Source organism: Lacerta agilis, chromosome 12 (genome assembly GCF_009819535.1).
Source record: "Lacerta agilis isolate rLacAgi1 chromosome 12, rLacAgi1.pri, whole genome shotgun sequence".
NCBI classification, from domain to species: domain Eukaryota; kingdom Metazoa; phylum Chordata; class Lepidosauria; order Squamata; family Lacertidae; genus Lacerta; species Lacerta agilis.
Window position 1 is genome coordinate 37,661,072 of NC_046323.1, and position 20,293 is coordinate 37,681,364.

General features: G+C 40.5%; 1 protein-coding gene across 1 annotated transcript in view; it reads right to left on the reverse strand.

Moving 5' to 3' along the window:
• The window catches only part of ARMC4 (armadillo repeat containing 4), a 77,739-nt gene that overhangs the window by 20,556 nt on the left and 36,890 nt on the right, over window positions 1-20,293 (reverse strand). Inside the window, exons 13-17 of the mRNA XM_033165354.1 lie at window positions 19,476-19,712; window positions 18,085-18,195; window positions 16,567-16,721; window positions 14,458-14,700; window positions 5,440-5,554 (exon numbers count right to left, since the gene is read on the reverse strand). Of these exons, the coding sequence (XP_033021245.1) occupies window positions 5,440-5,554; window positions 14,458-14,700; window positions 16,567-16,721; window positions 18,085-18,195; window positions 19,476-19,712 (861 nt within the window). The remainder of the gene's footprint in view (window positions 1-5,439; window positions 5,555-14,457; window positions 14,701-16,566; window positions 16,722-18,084; window positions 18,196-19,475; window positions 19,713-20,293) is intronic.

Here is a 20,293-nt window from a genome sequence, read left to right on the forward strand (position 1 = left end):
ATGCCTCAGATTGCTAAGCAAGGTAGCTATTCTCCTTGCCAACTCAATGCACCTTCCAAATTTATCAAATCGGTACTGCTATCTCATTCAGCCAAATTAACCTACTGGTCCCTGAGGTTTTGCAACATGAAGAAGGAAAGCATGCCTTCTTGGCTTTGCTGGCTGTGGGGACACACTGAAACATCCTAAATGGCTTTGCAAAGGTAACTGACTAATCCATGGGTAGGCAAACTAAGGCCCGGGGGGTAGTGTGGTGTAGTGGTTAAGAGCTGTAGACTCGTAATCTGGGGAACCGGGTTCACGTCTCCGCTCCTCCACATGCAGCTGCTGGGTGACCTTGGGCTAGTCACACTTCTCTGAAGTCTCTCAGCCCCACTCACCTCACAGAGTGTTTGTTGTGGGGGAGGAAGGGAAAGGAGAATGTTAGCCGCTTTGAGACTCCTTCGGGTAGTGAAAAGCGGGATATCAAATCCAAACTCTTCTTCTTCTTCTTCTTCTTCTTCTTCTTCTTCTTCTTCTTCTTCTTCTTCTAAATCCGGCCCGCGGATGGTCCGGGAATCAGCATGCTTTTACATGAGTAGAATGTGTCCTTTTATTTAAAATGCTTCTCTGGGTTATTTGTGGGGCCTAGGAATTTGTTCATTTCCCCCCCAAAAAATATAGTCCACCCCCTCCAAGGTCTGAGGGACAGTGGACCAGCCACCTGCTGAAAAAGTTTGCTGACCCCTGGCTAATCTCATGCTGTAGACTACTGGGGAATTGTGCAGGGTGTCACTCGGAGATGCACACTAGGGAAAACAGGCACTCCGGATTGCCTGGCACTCTGGCAAAACGGCCCCCTCCCCCGCAAGGCCAATGGCATCATTCATGCCATACAGAGATGCTGCATGGTTAAATGCCTTCAAGTAATATGGAGAAAGTAGCACTTTCTCTGTCTCCTATGTGCTCAGAGCACAGTACAGAACTTCTCTTCCCACTCCTATTTTATTCACAGTTTTATGTGCTGAAATATGAATGGACTGGGAGAAACATAGCAGTAAACAAGCATAGCCTCAGAAACCTTTCCCCCCCCATTATTTTGTAAGAAAACGACTCAAATTTAAGGGGGAAATGGTTCAAATCAAACTAACTTTCTCACTGAAATACGGAAAATAATAATAATGGTAATACGAAGAAAAGTTTTTGCATGCAGAAGTTGAGGTCGGCTCAAGAGACCATTAACCACAATTAAAAGTGTCTAAATCGTTTTTTGATCCTATCTGTCTTTGTTTAGGATCAACAGAGCAACCATGCTTGAAACAAGGAAAACTTTGTGATTTCTGAATGTTTCTTATGTTTACATTATTCAGCATAGGGAATAAAGGAGTATCTTGACTACAAAATGACTTTCCAATATCAACAGAGCTCAGAACACTTTTCACTGCAATTCTTCATAATTATTTGCTTTGATTGGCTAATGCACTTCCACTCTGTCACAGCAATTACTTCTACCGTTATGGTTTGTAGCTATTGAATTAACCAGCTAATTAATCTAAATCTACTTCTGTTATGGTGATTCTGTTGCCTGCTTGGCCACTCTTCTCTCTCTCTCTTTAATAAAACGTCTTAAAATAAATGTTTCAATTTTATGTATATCCTACCACTACAAAATAACTTTAGTCACTACCAAGCAAAGCAACACTGCTTGCCATAATACACAGCAACACTCTGCTGGGCTAACACAACCCTCCCTCTAGGTACCAATATAAGCAGCTCAGGTATATCAGGACTTAACTGCTTGTAAAGGAGGAAGGGAGGGAAGACTTTCACATACAGGGAACCACTTTTGTGACCTGTACCATAGCATAAAACTAAATCACCTGCCTCAGTAATTTTCAATTCCATCCTGCAACATCCTTGCTTTCTGTTTAATCCTGCAGCCCTGTACATTCAAGGTTTTGGGGATTATCCCTTTGATAGTGTCCTACAAAATCGTAAATATAGCCTACCAGAGGCAACACATTCTCCCATAAGGATCAAAAACATTTTGACTACCTAGTGGAAGAGGAAGGAATATAATGCCTCAGTTTGCTCTCCACTGACTCTGGTGGTTTAGCACCTCTGATCTGCTGCATTGTTTAGAATCTGGATGAAAACCAGAATTTATAGGCTATTTTTGTTTTCACAGAATCATGTTTTGTTTCAATCCCAGTTAAATTATGAAGTGTAAAGAAGAGCTTCGGTTTCCCCCTTTCTTTATCAGTACATCTACCTGTAAATCCACCACTTCATAGTCTGAGAGCCTATTTTGCAATTGATTATCACAGCTTTTTTGCATCTATAGTTCAATACTACCACCCTTTTTACTGAACTATATGTTTGGTGTGAATTTTTTTTAAATATTTCTCTTGCTTGGGGATGATACACTTGTCTCTTGGAGGAGAGGTAATGGCATATTTGGGTATTGGGTGTTTATCACTTCCCTTGGTATGAGAGAAGCTTAATGCAAAGTTTTGAGACCCTGGCATATAATGCTAGCTAGGTTATACAAACTGAATAACATCTCTGATGTGGGAAGGGCTGTAGGCAAGCCTTGATATGCTGCAATTTACAATAGTGTATGTAATGTAATCCAATGTTGTTGGAAGTTTGTTATCAAAGCAATTTAGTAACAAGGTGGATGAAGATATGGCAATAATCTGTAGCTTTAATACTGTATAAGTTTTAAGAAACCCCAATTTAGCCGTGTAAACTTTGGGCTGCCTTGTTTTTTGTTTTTTGTTTTTTTAATGTATTTTTATTAAAGATTTTCTTGGTTTACAAAACTATGTGCAATGTCTCTTTTTTCAGGTAACATTTTTACAGGTCAGTTTCATTTGTTGAGACATTAGGAAGAAAAGGGGGAGAGAGGTGGAGGGGGGAGAAGTGAGTGGGGTTGGGGTCGGGTGGCGATGTTTCTATTTTACTTAATATATGTGGGGTTTTGTGTCAGCGTCGCTTGTGCAGGTTCTCTACTATTCACTTGTGTTCCTTTGGTGTTGAGAGAGGCTGGGATTGGCCTAGGGTGTGGTTGTTCGTTTGTGGTTGGCTGTGGTGGTCTTTGTTTTCATGTGTGAGTGGGGTGGGTGGGTGTTTTGGATCAGGTTAGCCATACTGATTAGTATGCTGTTGGTGGATTTTTGTCATTGTCTTGTTGGGCTGTGTATGTAATAAAGGGGAGCCATACTGGGGTGAAGGTGTCTTCTTCTATTTGTCCCCATGTCAGTTTCAGTTTATTGGTTAATTATTCTAGTAAGGCTGTTTCCCATACTATTTGGTACCATTGGTCCATGCTTACTCCTGACAGGTCTCTCCAGTGTCTGGTTATGATGTTTCTGGCTGCTGAGAGTAGGTGGGTTATGAGTTCTTTGTGGCGTAAATGGTCATTATTGTCTTGGAAGATGTTTAGTAGGGCCTTGTTTACCATGGCTAAAATTTTGATAGTCAATGGAAGGATTCCAGAGTTTCAGAAAGCAGTGGCTTTTAAAATAACAGGGGCTCTTACAGGAGCTAGATGATTATATTTCAAAAAGATGACAACTTAATAGAAGATGTATCCTACTGGGTAGGTTAAAATAGAAGCCCTCTGCAAGTCTTAATAGCCATTATTGGTACAATCCTTTGCATAATTTTGTCCTATTAAGAGCATTGGGACTTAGTTCCAGGAGACTATGCCGCCTATATGGTTGTTGTTGTTGTTGTTGTTGTTGTTGTTGTTGTTGTTGTTATTTATTGAATTTATATACTGGCCATCATCCAAAGATCGCTGGGAGGTTTACAACATAAAAGCACAAAATCCATAACATAATAGTGTTCCATTTAGATATAGGATTTGCTCATGCAAAGATATCCATAAAAGTTTCTTGCTGTGACTGGTTTTAAGTCATTTTCAAAATAAATATATATATATTAACAGCAATGGATACATATGAAAAAGGATGGCTTTATAGGTCTTCATAGCCAGGTATGTATACCAGGGGTCATATTCACCATTGGCAAGTCCTCCAGGAGTCATGCACCAGTGGACCCACTGCCTCTTTTGCATACACACGTGCCCCCCCCCCCAATCACACTGGCAGACATACATCATAATATACTACACGGACAAGGAGAAAGACAAGGGCTGGAGGACCTCCTGAAATGGCTTGATGTGCCTGATTTGGCCCATGGGCCACAAGTGATATGCATCAAAGGCTTTTCATACATATGTGGCAGATTAATGACCAATAACTATGTAGCTTTTTACAGCCTGTATCTCGTTGATCAAACTGTAGTTTCTGCCAATGGCTTAAGATGCAAACAAAACCAGGCAGAGGGCCTTCTCGGTAGTGGCGCCCGCCCTGTGGAACGCCCTCCCATCAGATGTCAAGGAAAAAACAACTACCTGACTTTTAGAAGACATCTGAAGGCAGCCCTGTTTAGGGAAGTTTTTAATGTTTGATGTTTTATCGTGGTTTTACTATTCTGCTGGGAGGCACACAGAGTGGCTGGGGAAACACAGCCAGATTGGCGGGGTATGTATAAATAAATAAATGTTGTTGTTGTTGTTGTTGTTGTTACTCTACCTATTCAAGTACTGTTGAGTTTGGTTTTTAGTAGTATTTTAATAATAATAACTTCATTATTTTTTACCCAGCCCATCTGGCTGGGTTTCCCCAGCCACTCTGTGTGGCTCCCAGCAGAATAGTAAAACCACGATAAAACATTAATCATTAAAAACTTCCCTAAACAGGGCTGCCTTCAGATGTTTCCTAAATGCTATACAATTACTCCTCTCCTTAGCATCTGATGGGAGGGCATTCCACAGGGTGGGCACCACTGTTGAGAAAGCCTGGTTCTGGTTTTGGTATTGCTATAACTGATGAACAAATATATTAACTCGTTTAATTTGAGGAACAACTGTCTGTTATTTACTTATTTAGGAAACTCTCTTTGATCTTAGTTTCAGCCGCTGATGGTGTGTGTGTATACACATAAACTTTCCAAGTCTTGTTCTTTTCTGGGCTTGTTTCTAGATACAGTGCTACCTCGGAAGTTGAACAAAATCCATTCTGAACATCTGTTCGACTTCCAAAATGTTCAGAAACCAAAGCACGGCTTCTGATTGGCTGCAGGAAGCTCCTGTAGCCAATCGGAAGCCGCAGAAGCCCCGTCAGACGTTCGGGTTCCAAAGAATGTTCGCAAACCGGAACACTCACTTCCGGGTTTGTGGTGTTCGGGAGCCAAAGCGCTCAATTCGCAAGGCATTCGGGATCCAATTGTACCCTGCTAGATCCCCTTCCCCCCTGTAAAATGCATAGGGAAAGATCATTGCTTTCCCTTATTTTAGGGAACTGTCAGTGGCTTTGTACCATCAGCAGCCATCCCACCAATTCCTACTAACAATCAGCTTAGTAAAATACTTAGAAAATATTTTCTCACCTTTGCATTTTCAATGCAAGGACAAATAGCCCAGGCTGCACTCGCCTGAACATCTGGATGAGGGTTTTTCAGTAAAGACCATAACAAACGAACACCATCCAAACGATCAATTATCCTATTAAAGAGAGGCATTGAAGATATCAACTGAAATAATACTTAACATTCTATTTATTAGATGGTTACTGCGCAAGACCCATGTGTAACTTTTATCATTGAAACATGCCAACATCGTTTATAAAGTCTATCTGTAGAAATGTGGCCTTCAACGAGATACACTTTCTCATTGAATCCTATACATTCCCCCCGCCCCGCCCCCCAGCACTTTACCTTAAAATTATTTTCTAAAAAGTATAAAATAAAATAAATGGCATTATATAGCTAGGACCCTTGTAAACTTTAAAAATGAGCCACGTGACTTTTTTAACAAGCTGCATGCAAAGTCAAACCAAAATTCAAACATACTAGTTTCTTTCATATAGCAACAAATACTTTCCAAAACAAATATTTATGCCAAAAAACTATGTACTTAACTCTATATTGAGTCTATGTTTAATTTATTTACCTTGCTGTATGACATATTTTCAATTTCTATGTTGCTAACCTAACATTTGGAATTAAAATGGGTCACACCACAGTGCACCCTTTGTTGGGCATGAATAACGTGCAACTTGTTTCTGAATACCGTGTTATAATTGCTTAAACATACTGTAATCAAAGTATCTTCATGTCTAGCTGAAAAATGAATTATCATCAGAGTCATCTTTAAACCATCTGTCTTATGTTTATATATCAATCAGTCTAGGGGATCATAACTTCATATTAAAGTCCACCGAGTACTTTAAAACGAAGAGGAAGACCAAACAAAACTTAATATCCTTTACAAACATGGCTTTGTTCAGGAAGATATGTAAAACTCAAAGCAGATGAAGTGAAGATAAAGACAATCAGGCATACTTTGATTTATAACCTCAAATGTTTAATTCTACACAGTTTGTCCACATCTTTAATTGTGAATACATTATTTTGGAAATAAAATAAAATACAGATTTTTACCCATGTAAAAAAATCAAGCAAGAACATCTAATTTCTGTTCATTATGTAAAATGAGTTTGCCAGGAATGAAAAGTAAGTAGAAAATCAGGCCAGTACGTAATCATACAATTATTTTGATTCAGACAGAATGATTTAGGACACGAACTCTCTGCCTAAAGTAAGTACAGCTTTCTTTAAATTGATGCAACCTGGTTATATAATTTTGCTTCCAGCATCTAGGTGTTTTGGAGAGGAGCAAGGACAATGTGAAATGTTAGAACAAGGCAGGCCGATTTACATGGCCAGTGCAAAGAACAGCAACTTCAAAAAACACAGAGGAAATCCAAGTTTAGACCACAAAGCGGTGATAAAGTGACAATACAGTACACACAAGCACATATAAAAGGGTTATGCAAATCCTTCTCTGCAGAGGCGGTTTTAGGGTAGCACAACCAGTACACTTGCACTGGGTGCTACGCTGCAGGTTGCACCACAACAATGCTGTAGAACAGCATGCGAGAGGAGTGCTAAATTTTAGCATTATACAGGGCACTACTGAAATCTGAGAGCCCAAAGTCCACCACTGTCCTCTGACATGTTTAGCAAGGGGTGGATTTGTCCTCTTCATATGACTGTGGAATGGAGATTCCTATGCAGAGGGAAAGCACCAGGGCACAAATGTTTAGGGCATCAGGTTGGGAGGAGGCTCCACCCACTATAATAGGTGCTGCCACTCCCTCTTCACCTGTCAGCCTGTCTTCTCAGAACTGCCTGCTTCTTGGCCTATACCAGGTATATTTGCCTTCGTGTAGCCAGTTGGCAGTTTCTACTAGTTGGCTAGATTTCCATCACCTGCTCTTGTGTTCTGCCTGTTGAAGATCTGATATTTATAAAGCTGTGGCCCATTAACCCCAAAGCATGTGTCTTCATTCAGCCTGGTGTGTGTTTGTGCGCGCGTGCGCGCGCGCGCACTACTATTCTTCATCATGAAAGAAAAGTACAGTGGTACCTTGGTTTTCGAACGTCTCCGTTGACGAATGTTTCAGTTTTTGAATGCAATAAACCCAGAAGTAAGTGCCTTGGTTTTCAAACATGCCACGGAAGTCAAACAGGAAACACAGCTTCCATGCGGAGTTTTCCATATTGAGTTTTCTGTTTTGAGGCTTCCGGTTTGAGTTTTCGGTTTTCAAACGTTTCAGAACGGTCTTCCAGAACGGATTGCATTCGAAAACCAAGGTACCACTGTGTATTTAGATAACTTTAAAATCAAACTTACCTCTATTGATTTTAGAACTATAATCACAGTATTTAAGGAAACCAGTATTTTATCATCATCTGTAGAACACCTAAAAACTATGCAGAGTGCCTCTTACTGCTTCTCATATCAATCCCTGAGAGGCTGGCCATTAGAAGTCACAGATTAACAGAAAACTTAGCTTGACAAACCATAATAGTAAAAGGATCAAGACCACCCAATGAATCCATGCTTTACTGTGGATTCAAGAGCATTATCTCTTGAAACACCAACTGGGGCACTCTGCTTGCCTTCAAAATACCAGTTAACACCATTGCTATTGCTGCTGTAACACTATATTGCCATGAACTTGTCTTCCTTTCTGCACACATTTTCTGCCTCCATCATCTGAACTAGTCTATCTATACTTGGTCGGCCTTGACAGCTCCAGACCCCCATGCACTAGTCTGCTTGATCCTGCAACAAAGATACCACACCCTGTCACTCTAGCTCATAGCAGTGCAAGCATCGGGGGATAAAGCATTCCCTTGCATTGGTGCTGAAAGCCTCATGCATAGCCCTGTGCTCTCTTGTCTCCAAGGCTACGTCAATTAGCTGTAAAATGAAAAAAGAAACCTTATAAAAGTAAATGCACAAAAACAAAACACACTCCTAGGAATAGCTTCCAGGTTGGAACTGGTTCTGTGGCCTTAATATGAATGAGATATTGGATAGCCTATTTGATTCTTGCATGTTTCTTAGGTTTGCGTGACGGAAAGGAGAAGCCAATCCAAGGAGATACAAGATAATTCTGGGGATTAGCATTCTGTCATCATTTGCAGAGCTCATGCGTGCACCTCTGTCTCTCTTTCACACTTTGTTTAATTTCTAATTTTTATTCAGTTTAACAAAAATCACATATATTTGCAAAGCAAATTAACAAAAAAAAGGATAAATTGAAAGCATAAGATTCATAATTTGCTGTATCTTACATAATTTCAAATAAGTATTTTGGATCATGTGAAAAATGTGCTTTGTTATGCCACCATTCAGTTATCATTGCTCAATTATGTCTTAACAGAATCCATGTCTCTTTCGCTCCAAATCTCTGCAAACTCTGAAAGGTTTCTTTTGCTGGTACTGGGGAGGGGGGGGGGCACTGAGAGAAGGAAGAAAGCTTCTTCCCAGAGAGCTGCTGAATTCTGGAACTGCTCTTCAACCTTGGAAGAATGCCAGTATTACTTCTCCTGCTATAGTAAACATAGGAAAAGAGAGATGGGAGGAATTGTTTTGAGGTAGAATGCTCCTTGCCTTAATTTTTGGCAGGAACAACTTTTGACCAATACAGACCGAGAGGCTCTCTCCACAGCTTCTGGTGAAATTGCTCCAGCCTAGACATCTTTTCTCCAGTGGCAGGAGGCTTCCACTTCTATGGCACCTGGAGAATTGTCTGTTAAGAAGGCTGTAATTACCGTAAATGAACTTGCTTGAGGCCATGCTTCACAGGGGATAATAGGAAAGGGCAACTAACTCACTGGGTCCACATGAAGGTGGGTCTCATGAAAGCTTCTCTCGCTAGGCTCTGAGAAGCCTTAGGGGTGGTTGGGTGTTGTCTGCCAAGCTTATGAGCAAGGATTTTCCTCCTGCTGATCCACCTGACTGGCTGTTATTACTATAGTTGATAACTTGGACTACTTAGCAAGACTTTTGGGAAACCTAGGAAGAGTTTGCATCGCATGTCCAAGCTGCTACTTCTGTGGGGCTATTGGTTTAAGTCTCCAAGCTTTTTCCTGTTTAAAGGTAAAGGGACCCCTGACCGTTAAGTCCAGTCGTGGATGACTCTGGGGTTGCAGCGCTCATCTCACTTTACTGGCCAAGGGAGCCAGCGTTTGTCCGCAGACAGCTTCTGGGTCATGTGGACAATATAACTAAGGCGAACCAGAGCAGCTCACGGAAACGCTGTTTACCTTCCCGCCGGAGCAGTACCTATTTATCTACTTGCACTTTGATGTGCTTTCGAACTGCTAGGTTGGCAGGAGCTGGGACCAAACAACGGGAACTCAGCCCGTTGCAGGGATTCGAACCGCCGACCTTCTTATCGACAAGCCCTAGGCTCTGTGGTTTAGACCACAGCGCCACCCGCGTCCCTGTTTTTCCTGTTTAGGAACACATATATCATGTCCATCTGGTTAGGCAGGAGTTAACATCTTGAACAAGAAAATATTTGATGTAATATGAGTTTGACCAAACTGTGGGAGGCAGTGGAAGACAGGAGTGCCTGGCGTGCTCTGGTCCATGGGGTCATGAAGAGTCGGACACGACTAAACAACAACAACAACAACAACAACAATTTAATAGGGATGGGGTGGTGTTTTCTGGGGGGGGGGTAAGTTTCTCTACCTGGCTGCCTGCTTCCTGGAATCCTGCTCAAGCTGTTTGTCTGCTTCCAATCTATTTGTCTATCTGAAACATCTGACCTCCTTACCTGCCATTTGTACTTCTTAAGAGCTGGATCTATTCCGATCACAATTCTCCTCGGGAGTCTTCCGGCACCACATGTTTACCTAGAGGTCCTAGGACATTATTCGATTTGACTTTGCCTTCTGCTGTGTTTTGCAGACTAGCTGTGGCTGAGGCTCATCCAAACGCCCCTGACAGGATATGATTCAACACAGCACATCTAATGGTTTCTTAAAATACTGCTGTATATAAGCCAATCTTGGCTACACAGCAGAATTGATTGCTTGTGTAATTTATATTGGAACATACTGGCTAGACCTTGATTATTGTTTGGGCAGTTGCTTGTTTAACCAAGAAGCCATTCATATATATATATATATATATATATATATATATATATATATATAGTCTCGTGTGTGTGTGTGTGTGCGCGCGCGCGCGCGCTCATTTGAAGATCTCCTGAATTGCCAGGGTTAAATCAGTTTTACTGCCAAGAGATCAGTTCTAAATGAAGTCTCTCTTTCTACATGTTAACAATCTTATTCTACAGCAAGCCATTTCTGTGCTCTAATAATTTGATATTGAATATTTCCAGGATAAACAAGCCCCAGACTTACTCAAAGACACATGCACACACCCTCAACATCTGTTTCTTATATCTATCATTCTTTTTTGTTACGCCATTCTATGCCAGGGCTCTTGAGAAGTCTGACTGCATCTCCTGCCAACTGAGACCACATACACAAATGTAAACAGTGTTATACTGACTATATATATATATTATAGTGCCTCCTTGGTAAGATTACAGGTTCCAAGTCTTACAAAGCACAATCTCATCTTTTTGAAAACCACAATGCAACTCTTTTAAACATAAAACAAACAAAAAATGGTTACAAACAGCTTTGATAAATAGTATGGTAAATCAGGGGCTCAAGCTGGTTAGAAAAAGTATTTCATTTTAGTGCATAAGATTCAAAATCCTAATACCGATAGTTAGGTTTGATGTTGAATAAAAGGCAATATAAAACCTAACAAAAAAATTAATAATTTTCCAAGAACAGATTCAAGTTAATCTACAAAGAACTACTTATGGCAGAACTAGTTTCATTATCCTGTGGATGGCCTATATATCATGCTTTTGTAAAATCTGAGTGATCTGTGTGACACACTTCACCTTTGCTGTTTGCACTGAAACTTGGGACATCAGAGGACACAGGCTGTTATTATACTGAAAACACATGATTGAGTCAACTGACACAAGAGAAAATTTACTCCACTCTAGTTTACTGCATTCCAAAAACTGGGTAAATCCTTACAGAATGCTGCAGACTGGCTGCTCACTGAGCCTGTTTTATCTTCATTATCTTGTCTGCACTGCTTTTTCTTATTAATTCCCCCTTTCCACTTGTGTGTTATTGGGGAGGGAATATACAGCAAGGTTTGGAGGCACCACCATTTAATTTGAAGTTTGAAATGTGAAACATGACTTTATTGCCCTCAGTTTTATAGTTACCAGTATCTACAAATAAGACACCTGTAGATAATGAGATAAACATTAGTGCATATGTTAACACCTTTTGAAAATCCTTAGCGTTTTCTAATGCATCATAGTTGGTACTGGGGCTGAGCAACTTTTCTTCCTGTTTATGTTAAAAATGGGACACCTTTTAAGCCACTGAAAAAAGGGATAGGATCTCTTGTATCTTCTAATACATAGCACCTGCATTTTATTGAAAAGCGCAAATTCTGGCTCAGGACTGCAAGCTAATACAGTGAATGCTTCCTGCAGTGAAAAGAACAGAGATCAGAACCATAATTCAGTTAGAGAAAAATGGCCCAAGTTTTATTTTTGCCCAAACTATCAGCAGATTTCCTCACTCTTAAACAGGCCAAGCTTTGAAAGACCACAATTTTAGGCATCAATTTGGGTTGATTTGGGTTCTTCTGTTGATTACATTTCAGCATGAAGCTGTCCATACTGGATAGAAGAGCAATAGGCTCTGAGCAGCAGAGCAGTCCTGGTGTTTTACTTCTGCCGACTGGTTGTTTGGATTTATTTGCTGATTTATGGCACTGCCTCTATTAGGTTAATTTAAAAAATAATAATCTACAATCATCTACAATTCTTTGTGAGACACGATGTGCAAGTGATTCAATCTATGCACCCCTTTCTACCACTTGACTAGCCCTGTTCATGTACATATGGCATGTTTACACTTCTGCACTATCTTGCCGCTGGGTGACAGCCAAAGCATGGAAACAAATGCCCCTTTCAGGCAATCAGAATCACTGCACCGTTCCATGAATATCAAGTGAGTTAGGCAAAACAGAACAGGAGGAGCAGAAGATAGCTATCTCCTTGCAACCTTGTTGATATATAAGCAGAGAACTGTAACTTTCCTCATATAGAGTAAAAGCAAAGGCCGACCTGAACATTTTACTGGAACATTTCTCATGAAATTTTAATGCTGGAGCCTCAAACTGTACAAGCTTTACATTATGCAAGTCAAATATCAACAGTTCTCTTTATAAAATACCAGCCCTCTTCAGTTCATGATCATAGTGTGCAATGCAGGGGGGTGGGGGAAGGAAAAAAATTAGTTTGGTATTTGTTTAGTTTCCATGTACAGCTACTGAAATATTCAGTTTAAATAGCACTTCAGGAAAGCACTCTTAGAGCTCCAAGTATGCAAATTATTTTTTCAAGCCTAGATGTGCAGAAAAGTTGGCAAACATACTTCACCCAAAAGCACCTCAAAACAGAAATTTATAGTCCAGTTTTAGGTGGCTTGGATTCAGATATTACCTGGGCAGAGGCCACAGCTTGGTGGTAGAGCATATGACCTGCAGGCAGTAAATTCTGGCATCTTCAGGTGAAATGGACTTTGGAAAGCTGCTGCTTACTGAAGAAGACTGTACTACACTAAATGGACCAGTGGTCTAAGTCACTATAAGGTAGCTTTGTAGGCTTATCGGAATTGAATTTTCCAAACCTTGGAAGGTACTGATATTTATCTTAATATTAGATACTATTATTCTTTAGTTCTCCTGCACATCTTTGTACAATGTGTATATGATTAATTTTAAAATGCTGTTTTTTCGTGTGTTTGTCTTGTATGTGCTTCGTTGTTCAGTTGAAGAGGACGATTTGGTCTGTGACCGTTTAATAAAATTTGATCTTTGATTTGATCAATGTGTATATGGGTATATATATAAAATACTATTAGAATGCAAGTGAATTATTCCGATTACAAAGTGGACTATCAAAGCTCAGAAAAATTACTTTCCCAATAAAAGAGCCTCTCTCTACATAATCTGGCTTCCATGTTACATTACTGCATGTTTGGACACAGGAGCCAAAGATCCAAAGATTCATCCAATGTGGTTTACAGCTCTGAACAGCTGTTGTCTCCTTTCTTCCACATGATCCACTGGGAGTTTACAAAGCAGTTTGTAATATGACATCTAGGAGTTCCATTTAAACGACAACATTTTTTTTTATTCCACTGGGTTAAGCTAAAGAAGTTGTTTGGATTTTGGCCAAATATTACAAACACTATATTACACCTTCTATGTTTGTAATATTTGTAAGTATATTTCATGTCCATCACTGACTTATTAATTCTGTAATAAGTATGATAAATCGGGATATTCCAATGCATAGGTGCCAGCTCTATAGGGCTGAGGCATCTTCAGCCCCCCTAAGTCTGCTGGGTTGGGGCTGAGCCCCTCCAACCTTGAGGGGGGCAGAAGAGGCTGAGTCCTTCCTTGCCCATCCATCTCCCTCCTCCCTTTGTCCTCTGTGCTCAGCCACCTTGGGAGATGCTGCATAGCGTCTGTGACAGTCGCGTGATGTTGTGATGCACGTGACATAACACACACACACACACACACACACACACACACAGCCCCCTGCCCAATGTTGGGCACAACTCGGTGCCTCTGTTCCAATGTATTCACAACATTTTGTTTTAACGATGAACTTTTCATTGTTTGGTGCCTTCATTATACATCTTTAGGCTCCAGGCAAAAACGATCCTCTTCAACCAGGCCTTTGGATGGTTAATTTTCTACAGTCTTTTAGATGTGTTTGTGGAAGAGGGGAGTTATTGCTTCATTTTGTTTTTGTTTTAACCATTTATTTTTGTGCTTTAATCCTGTGTTCTTATCTGGGAACCACCTTGAGATTTCAAATGAAGGGTGGTATATAAATTTAATGAATAGTAATAATAGTAATAGTAATAATAATAATAATAATAATAATAATAATAATAATAGCAACAACAACTTACATCATATTTTCAGGTTCTGTTGCACAGGATCCCACTGCTTTGTTGACATTTACGAGTAGAGCCTGATTGGTTCCAGTGAGTAAAGCAACAAGGGATGGGATTCCACCACATCTGCGGATAATGCTCCGATTTGCTTGTTCTTGGCAACATTCACCTAGCGCTCCAACAACATTCACAAGGACTTCTTCTGGCTGATCTGTTAGTAGGCCAACCAAAGTTTCTATAGCTTTGTACTCCCGGAATCTAAAACAAAATAAAGTAAAGTAAAATATCAGAGTTAACTTCACCAGAACGATATATCCTGAAAACATTTATGGAGCTAATCCTTCTGAAATCACAAATTGGACACAATATTTCAGGAACTCTTTAAAAAGCACTGGTGTTACATTGTGTATGTATTAGGCTTTAAGGGCATATCTGCACTACATGTTTAAAGTACCGTATTGGCCTGAATAAAAGCCACACCTTTAAAATTCAAGGTGGGGAAAGAAAAAAAGACAATACCCAAATATAAGCCACTCCCTTAAAATTCCGCAGGAACTCACACCTGTTCCATTTTACCGTATGTCTGTTTCAGCAGCGGTATCATCAAAGCCAATTTTTGTAAGGTTGCAAATTTAAGCTGCACTTTAACTTTTCACGGTCAGAATTTGGAAAAAAGTGAGGCTTATATTCAGGCCAGTATGGTAATTCGAAATCAGTTTAGCTGTAATTGTTAACTTCAAAACCACAGGGAACTGTTGAGTTTAATGAAGGTGTTGAAAACTCCAGTAGAAATTCCTTAGCCTTTTCTACAGTTCTCACAATCCTTTAATTAGTTCTTAAAGAGATTTGAAGCTGAATTATATGTAATACAGATATACCAGAAGGTTCTCCCATCTCCAGAGGCGGCACATAGAATAGGGTATGCTGTATGGTGCCACTACAAATATGGAAACCTCTCTCTCTAGAAATGGCACCTGTCATTTTGGCCAGCAATATTAGTGCGCTGCTGCAATTAAGGACATGTGGGTACAGGGCAATATACAAATTTAATAAATAGTAATGAGTGGCTGGGTGGCTCCATGAGTGGCCTCTTTAGGATGACAGTTTTAAGGATGGGTTGGCTTTTTTTTTACTTGCTCTTGTACCCTGCCATGGGACCAAAAGAGGATGCTAAAAATATCCTTAAATAAAATACTGTACAAAAATCACTGTCATAATTCTTCAAAAATACATGTCTGTATTCATGAGAGCTAGCAGTACCTCTTAAAATAATAGGATAAACCAGCATTCTTATAGATCTAGGATGAAAAAAATGGGCTGCACCAGTACTCCTTCAGAACTATGTGGTGGCCCATTGGCAGCTAATTGGATTATTATGTTGCCAAATATGCAATATATCTGCATTTTTTAATTAGAATGAATGTTGACTACTATTATGAACATGAACAGGGGTGTAGCTAAGGGTTGGTGAGGTTGGCCTCCTCCAAGGCTGCAAACCCAAGGGATGCAAATATTGTGCCTATCCACTGTGGCTAGGAGCCCACCCGCTTGTCTGCGCACTCCCCGAACTGCTCCTCCGCTGCTCTGGGCAGCCAGGCAAGGCATGCAGGCTCCCCTGGGCACTTTGGTGGAGGCATTTGGTCGTTGAAAGAACCCTCCCTAGTTGGCTGGTGGTGAGTGAAGCATGCAGAGGGGCTCGGAGGGAAGAAAGGCAGAGAGAGTGGGCAAGCGTTGCAGGGGGAGAATAAAGGAAAGGATGGAGGAAGGAGACAGAAGGAAAAGCAGCAAGAAGAAAGGCAGGCAGGCAGACCGATGGAAGCGGAGGCGGGGCAGTGGAGCAGAGCAGAGGAAGTCACTGGAAGAGCATGAAAGGCAACGAAAAGCAACATTTTTGAGTTTCTTGTCTATGGTCTCTCCCAGCTTTGGAGGTGCCGATACACCTTGCCAAGGGTGCAAGACAGTCAGGGTACACCTCTGAACACGAATGCACATTTGCAACATCTAAAAGGTGACTTTTAATAATGCGTAGAGCTGTTAAATCTCTCTTCCTTGGATGTTTGCTTTGTCACTACATGAAAAGATGCTAAATATATATAGCTGACAATGTGAAAATGTTAACCATACTTTGTCACATTTTCTTTGCTGATTGCGCATTTCCAGATTGCTCCGGTCACTGCTGCCAGAAGTTCTTTATTTCCAGAATTACCAAGCAATGTAGCAAGAGGTTTTAGGCCTCCATGCTGCCTAACGAGCTCACGTGTTTCCTGGTCTTCAGCACACTATGTAAAAGGGGTGGGGGGGGAGCCAGAAAAAATACAAGCATACACAGCTGAGGCCTATAAAACAGGCTTACATAATGAAAGTAATGAGAACAATCCAGAACAATGCTGCATGCTCAAGTCATAATAAGTTAAATGGAACTTGGGCACATTTAGCCTTTCCTCTAGTATGTAAATCAACAGCTTCACAAGCACTGCAAAAGCCTTTTCCAGTCAAAAGCTTCATTTGCACTCCAGTGTGAATATGCTGCTCCTGTGCCAGAAGACCTCTCCACTAACTTCATTGTTAAAGGTGGCTCCTGCATCCACAATGGATCTGTCCCTGATAACAAAGTCAATGAGGAATCCCCTTCGAAGCAGACACTTCATGGAGCAGGATTTCAAGATCTTCAATCAGGTTGAACACATTAAAGATCAGGGTCCCAGATTAGGGAACAATCCAAACACACACACCCTAGAGCAGTGTTTTTCAACCTTTTTTGGGCAAAGGCACACTTCTTTCATGAAAAAAATCACGAGGCACACCACCATTAGAAAATGTTAAAAAAATTAACTCTGTGCCTATATTGACTATATATAAAAGTAATTTTTCAAATTTTCCCACGGCACACCAGGCAACATCTCGCGGCACACTAGTGTGCCGCGGAACAGTAGTTGAAAAACACTGCCCTAGAGGGCTTTTACATAGCAGTGGAACCACTGCAGCAGCCCCAGTCCTGTTACACGCAGAGGACAGGATGGGAGGCTGGCTGATTGTTACGCCCGTCTGGAACTGGTGCAGCAGCTGGGGCTGAATAGAACCCGATGGCATCATGTGACAGCAGCAGGGCTACCACAGCAACCAATAGCTCATGCCTGCCTCTCTCTCCTGCCCAAAAGTCCCATTTCAGCACTTCTGCCGGCATGTCTGACATGTTTCGGTACCTCCGCCAGCCTGCACATCAGTTAGACAGAAAGGGAAGCTCCGCACCAGCCAACCGTGCCCCAGCCTGGCACAAAGGGGGTTTGGATGATTTTGTAACCTTCCTAGCTGTACCATTGAAATCGCAAGGCTGTACTTATTTTATATGCTTTGTAGCCATTTTGACTAAGGCATCCAATACAGTTGGCAGCATCCTACAAAGCAAGGCATGGACATGGGTTGCTTACTATTCCTTACGGAACTTTTTGCTCTAGTTGAAGTACTCGTCTGCCTACTTCACCATGATCATGCTTATAAACTCATGTTAACTATGGAGTTTTTCAGGCCTCTTGGTAGGGTGGGAGGATACAACTCGCTTTCCAGAGAACTGCCCAACCTGCACAATATTACTAGATGAAATAATATGCAGGAAACCTCAACTGGCCTGGAAGCATCCCTTACCTTAAAAATAGCACTGGCACAATGCATTTGAAGCTCTTCGTTTTCACTGTTCAGATTTTTCACAAGATTCTCTATCATCTTCTCATTTTTAATTGCGAGTCTGTAGCTTGGCTACAAAGGCAAGTTTTATGTATTAAGTTAAGAAATGTATTAACAGATAAATTGCTATCATTCAAAATGCAAAACACGATAGTAGAACCTTGATGACCCAAACCATATTTATGCAGAACCTTTACAAGGAATGCTCTCTAGCTTATTTACAATAAAATTGTTGTTTCAAGTATGGCAGCACACACCTTGGGCATAAATACACCAAGATACTAAGTGGTCCCGAGACTCCGATTAGAACAATCCAGCACATAGTTCTGTAGCAAAGATCTAAGCTTCATAAACAGAAGATAATTTGTCATGTGATGTGTATTATAATTCTATGGTATGCTTCCCTAGCTAAAAATGTTAAACACCATTTTCTCATTGTTTGATCTTAACATTTGTTGGAAAAGGAAACAAATAATTAAGACAAAAACTATAAGAAACTACTTCAGTGCAGTATTTCATACCTTGGACATGCTTCCAAGATGAAGTACTTTTAAGTCTCACTCAAGTCAAGTCATTTTATTACAGTCAATGGGATACATTTCAGTATGTTGTTTAGCACTCCCATTTAAACCAGTAAGAGAAGTATTTAACTTTTGTTGCAGATTAATTATTCTGTCACTGCAAGCAAGCAACATCAATCTACCTGTTCAGCATTGGAATGGTGCTTCTTAGAAGGGAAGATGTATCTACAAACTGGTGTGTTAAGAGTGCTTGCTCTAGCAACAGGTAACAGGGGACATTTGCATGGTTATACAGCCTGTTGCTAAATATAAAAAATGAAGTCATACTCAAGAGTATAAGGGTTTTTTTCATTGTATTTGCGTTTGTGCCATAGGTCATTGTTTGAGCACATGTTTTACATGCCAAAGGTCTAATGCTCGGTCTGTAGGTAAAGCTAGAAGAGTCTTGTCTGAAATCCCAGAGAGGTGCTGTCATTCATGTAGATACTACTGAGCTAGGTGGACCAAATGTCCAACTCAGTTTAGGATATAAGATAAGGTGTCCCTTTGACTATTGGCAGAAGATGCTATTTTCATTTTGGATTGTGTTATGTTTAATTGTAGCCATCGATGGAGTCACATTTTTATTCCTTAAATGTTAAAAAATACTACTGAATGAACCTGAGATAAGAGCTATTTTATTAACTGAATTCATTCAATATTTTGTGGGATATTTGTTAAAGATCTATCATAGTGCTTAAAAAACAACACTGTTTTAAAGCATTTGTACACTTTTTGCTGGATTCTCAGATTCTGCTCTATTTCCACCTGCAGAAAAGCTCAGAGGCTTACCTCGGATGCGCACTCTTGCAAAGTTCCTACTACGGGTATTAACATATTTGAATGGGGGGACTTCAGTAACTGAGCCAGCAGGGGGATGCCTCCAGCTTTACGTATTGCTTCTTTATTCCTGGAACTTTTGCTACAGCTCCAGAGTGCCAAAGCTCCACATCGCGCCACTTCAATCTCTTTTCCCTGGAGTGGATTGAGACTTGACGATCCCATTGATGAGCAGTTCAATAGCCCAACCTGATAGAAAAAGACAGATCACTTATTGTCTTTAGTGAATGTCAGTAATAAAAGCGACTGTAGTGTGCCCATACCAGAGAGCAGCACTGTGCATAAGATGTATCTGCCTGTAACTGATGTAGTGAAGGTGAGTGAAGGAAAGAGATTACACCTGCTCTCACACTGACGTTAGCTTTTGGGTCCAATTCAAGAAGTTGTCTAAAACATCAAAGCATCTGAAGGCTGCTATACTTCCACTACCATGAATACCTACTGAGATTCTGTGGCAAAGCCTTTTTTTGCATGCATCATCTGAGAGGTGTGTTTCGTGACTGCCTGTGGTCAACATGGCCTTTAAAATGTTTAGTCCAAGTCTCTGGAATTCCTTCCTAAGAAACTTTGCTTTGTGGTGCAAATAATGATAACTTTAGCTTATAAGGCATTTGACATTCATTGGTACATTTGAACTTAGTATATATATTCTGACCATCCTTTCCTGTTAGTTTAAATTGGTTTTTTTATTTTAGAATTTTAAAATCATGCTGTGATTATAATTTTAGTTTGTTGTTTCAGAGTGTTTACTGAAGACACTGACTTGAGTA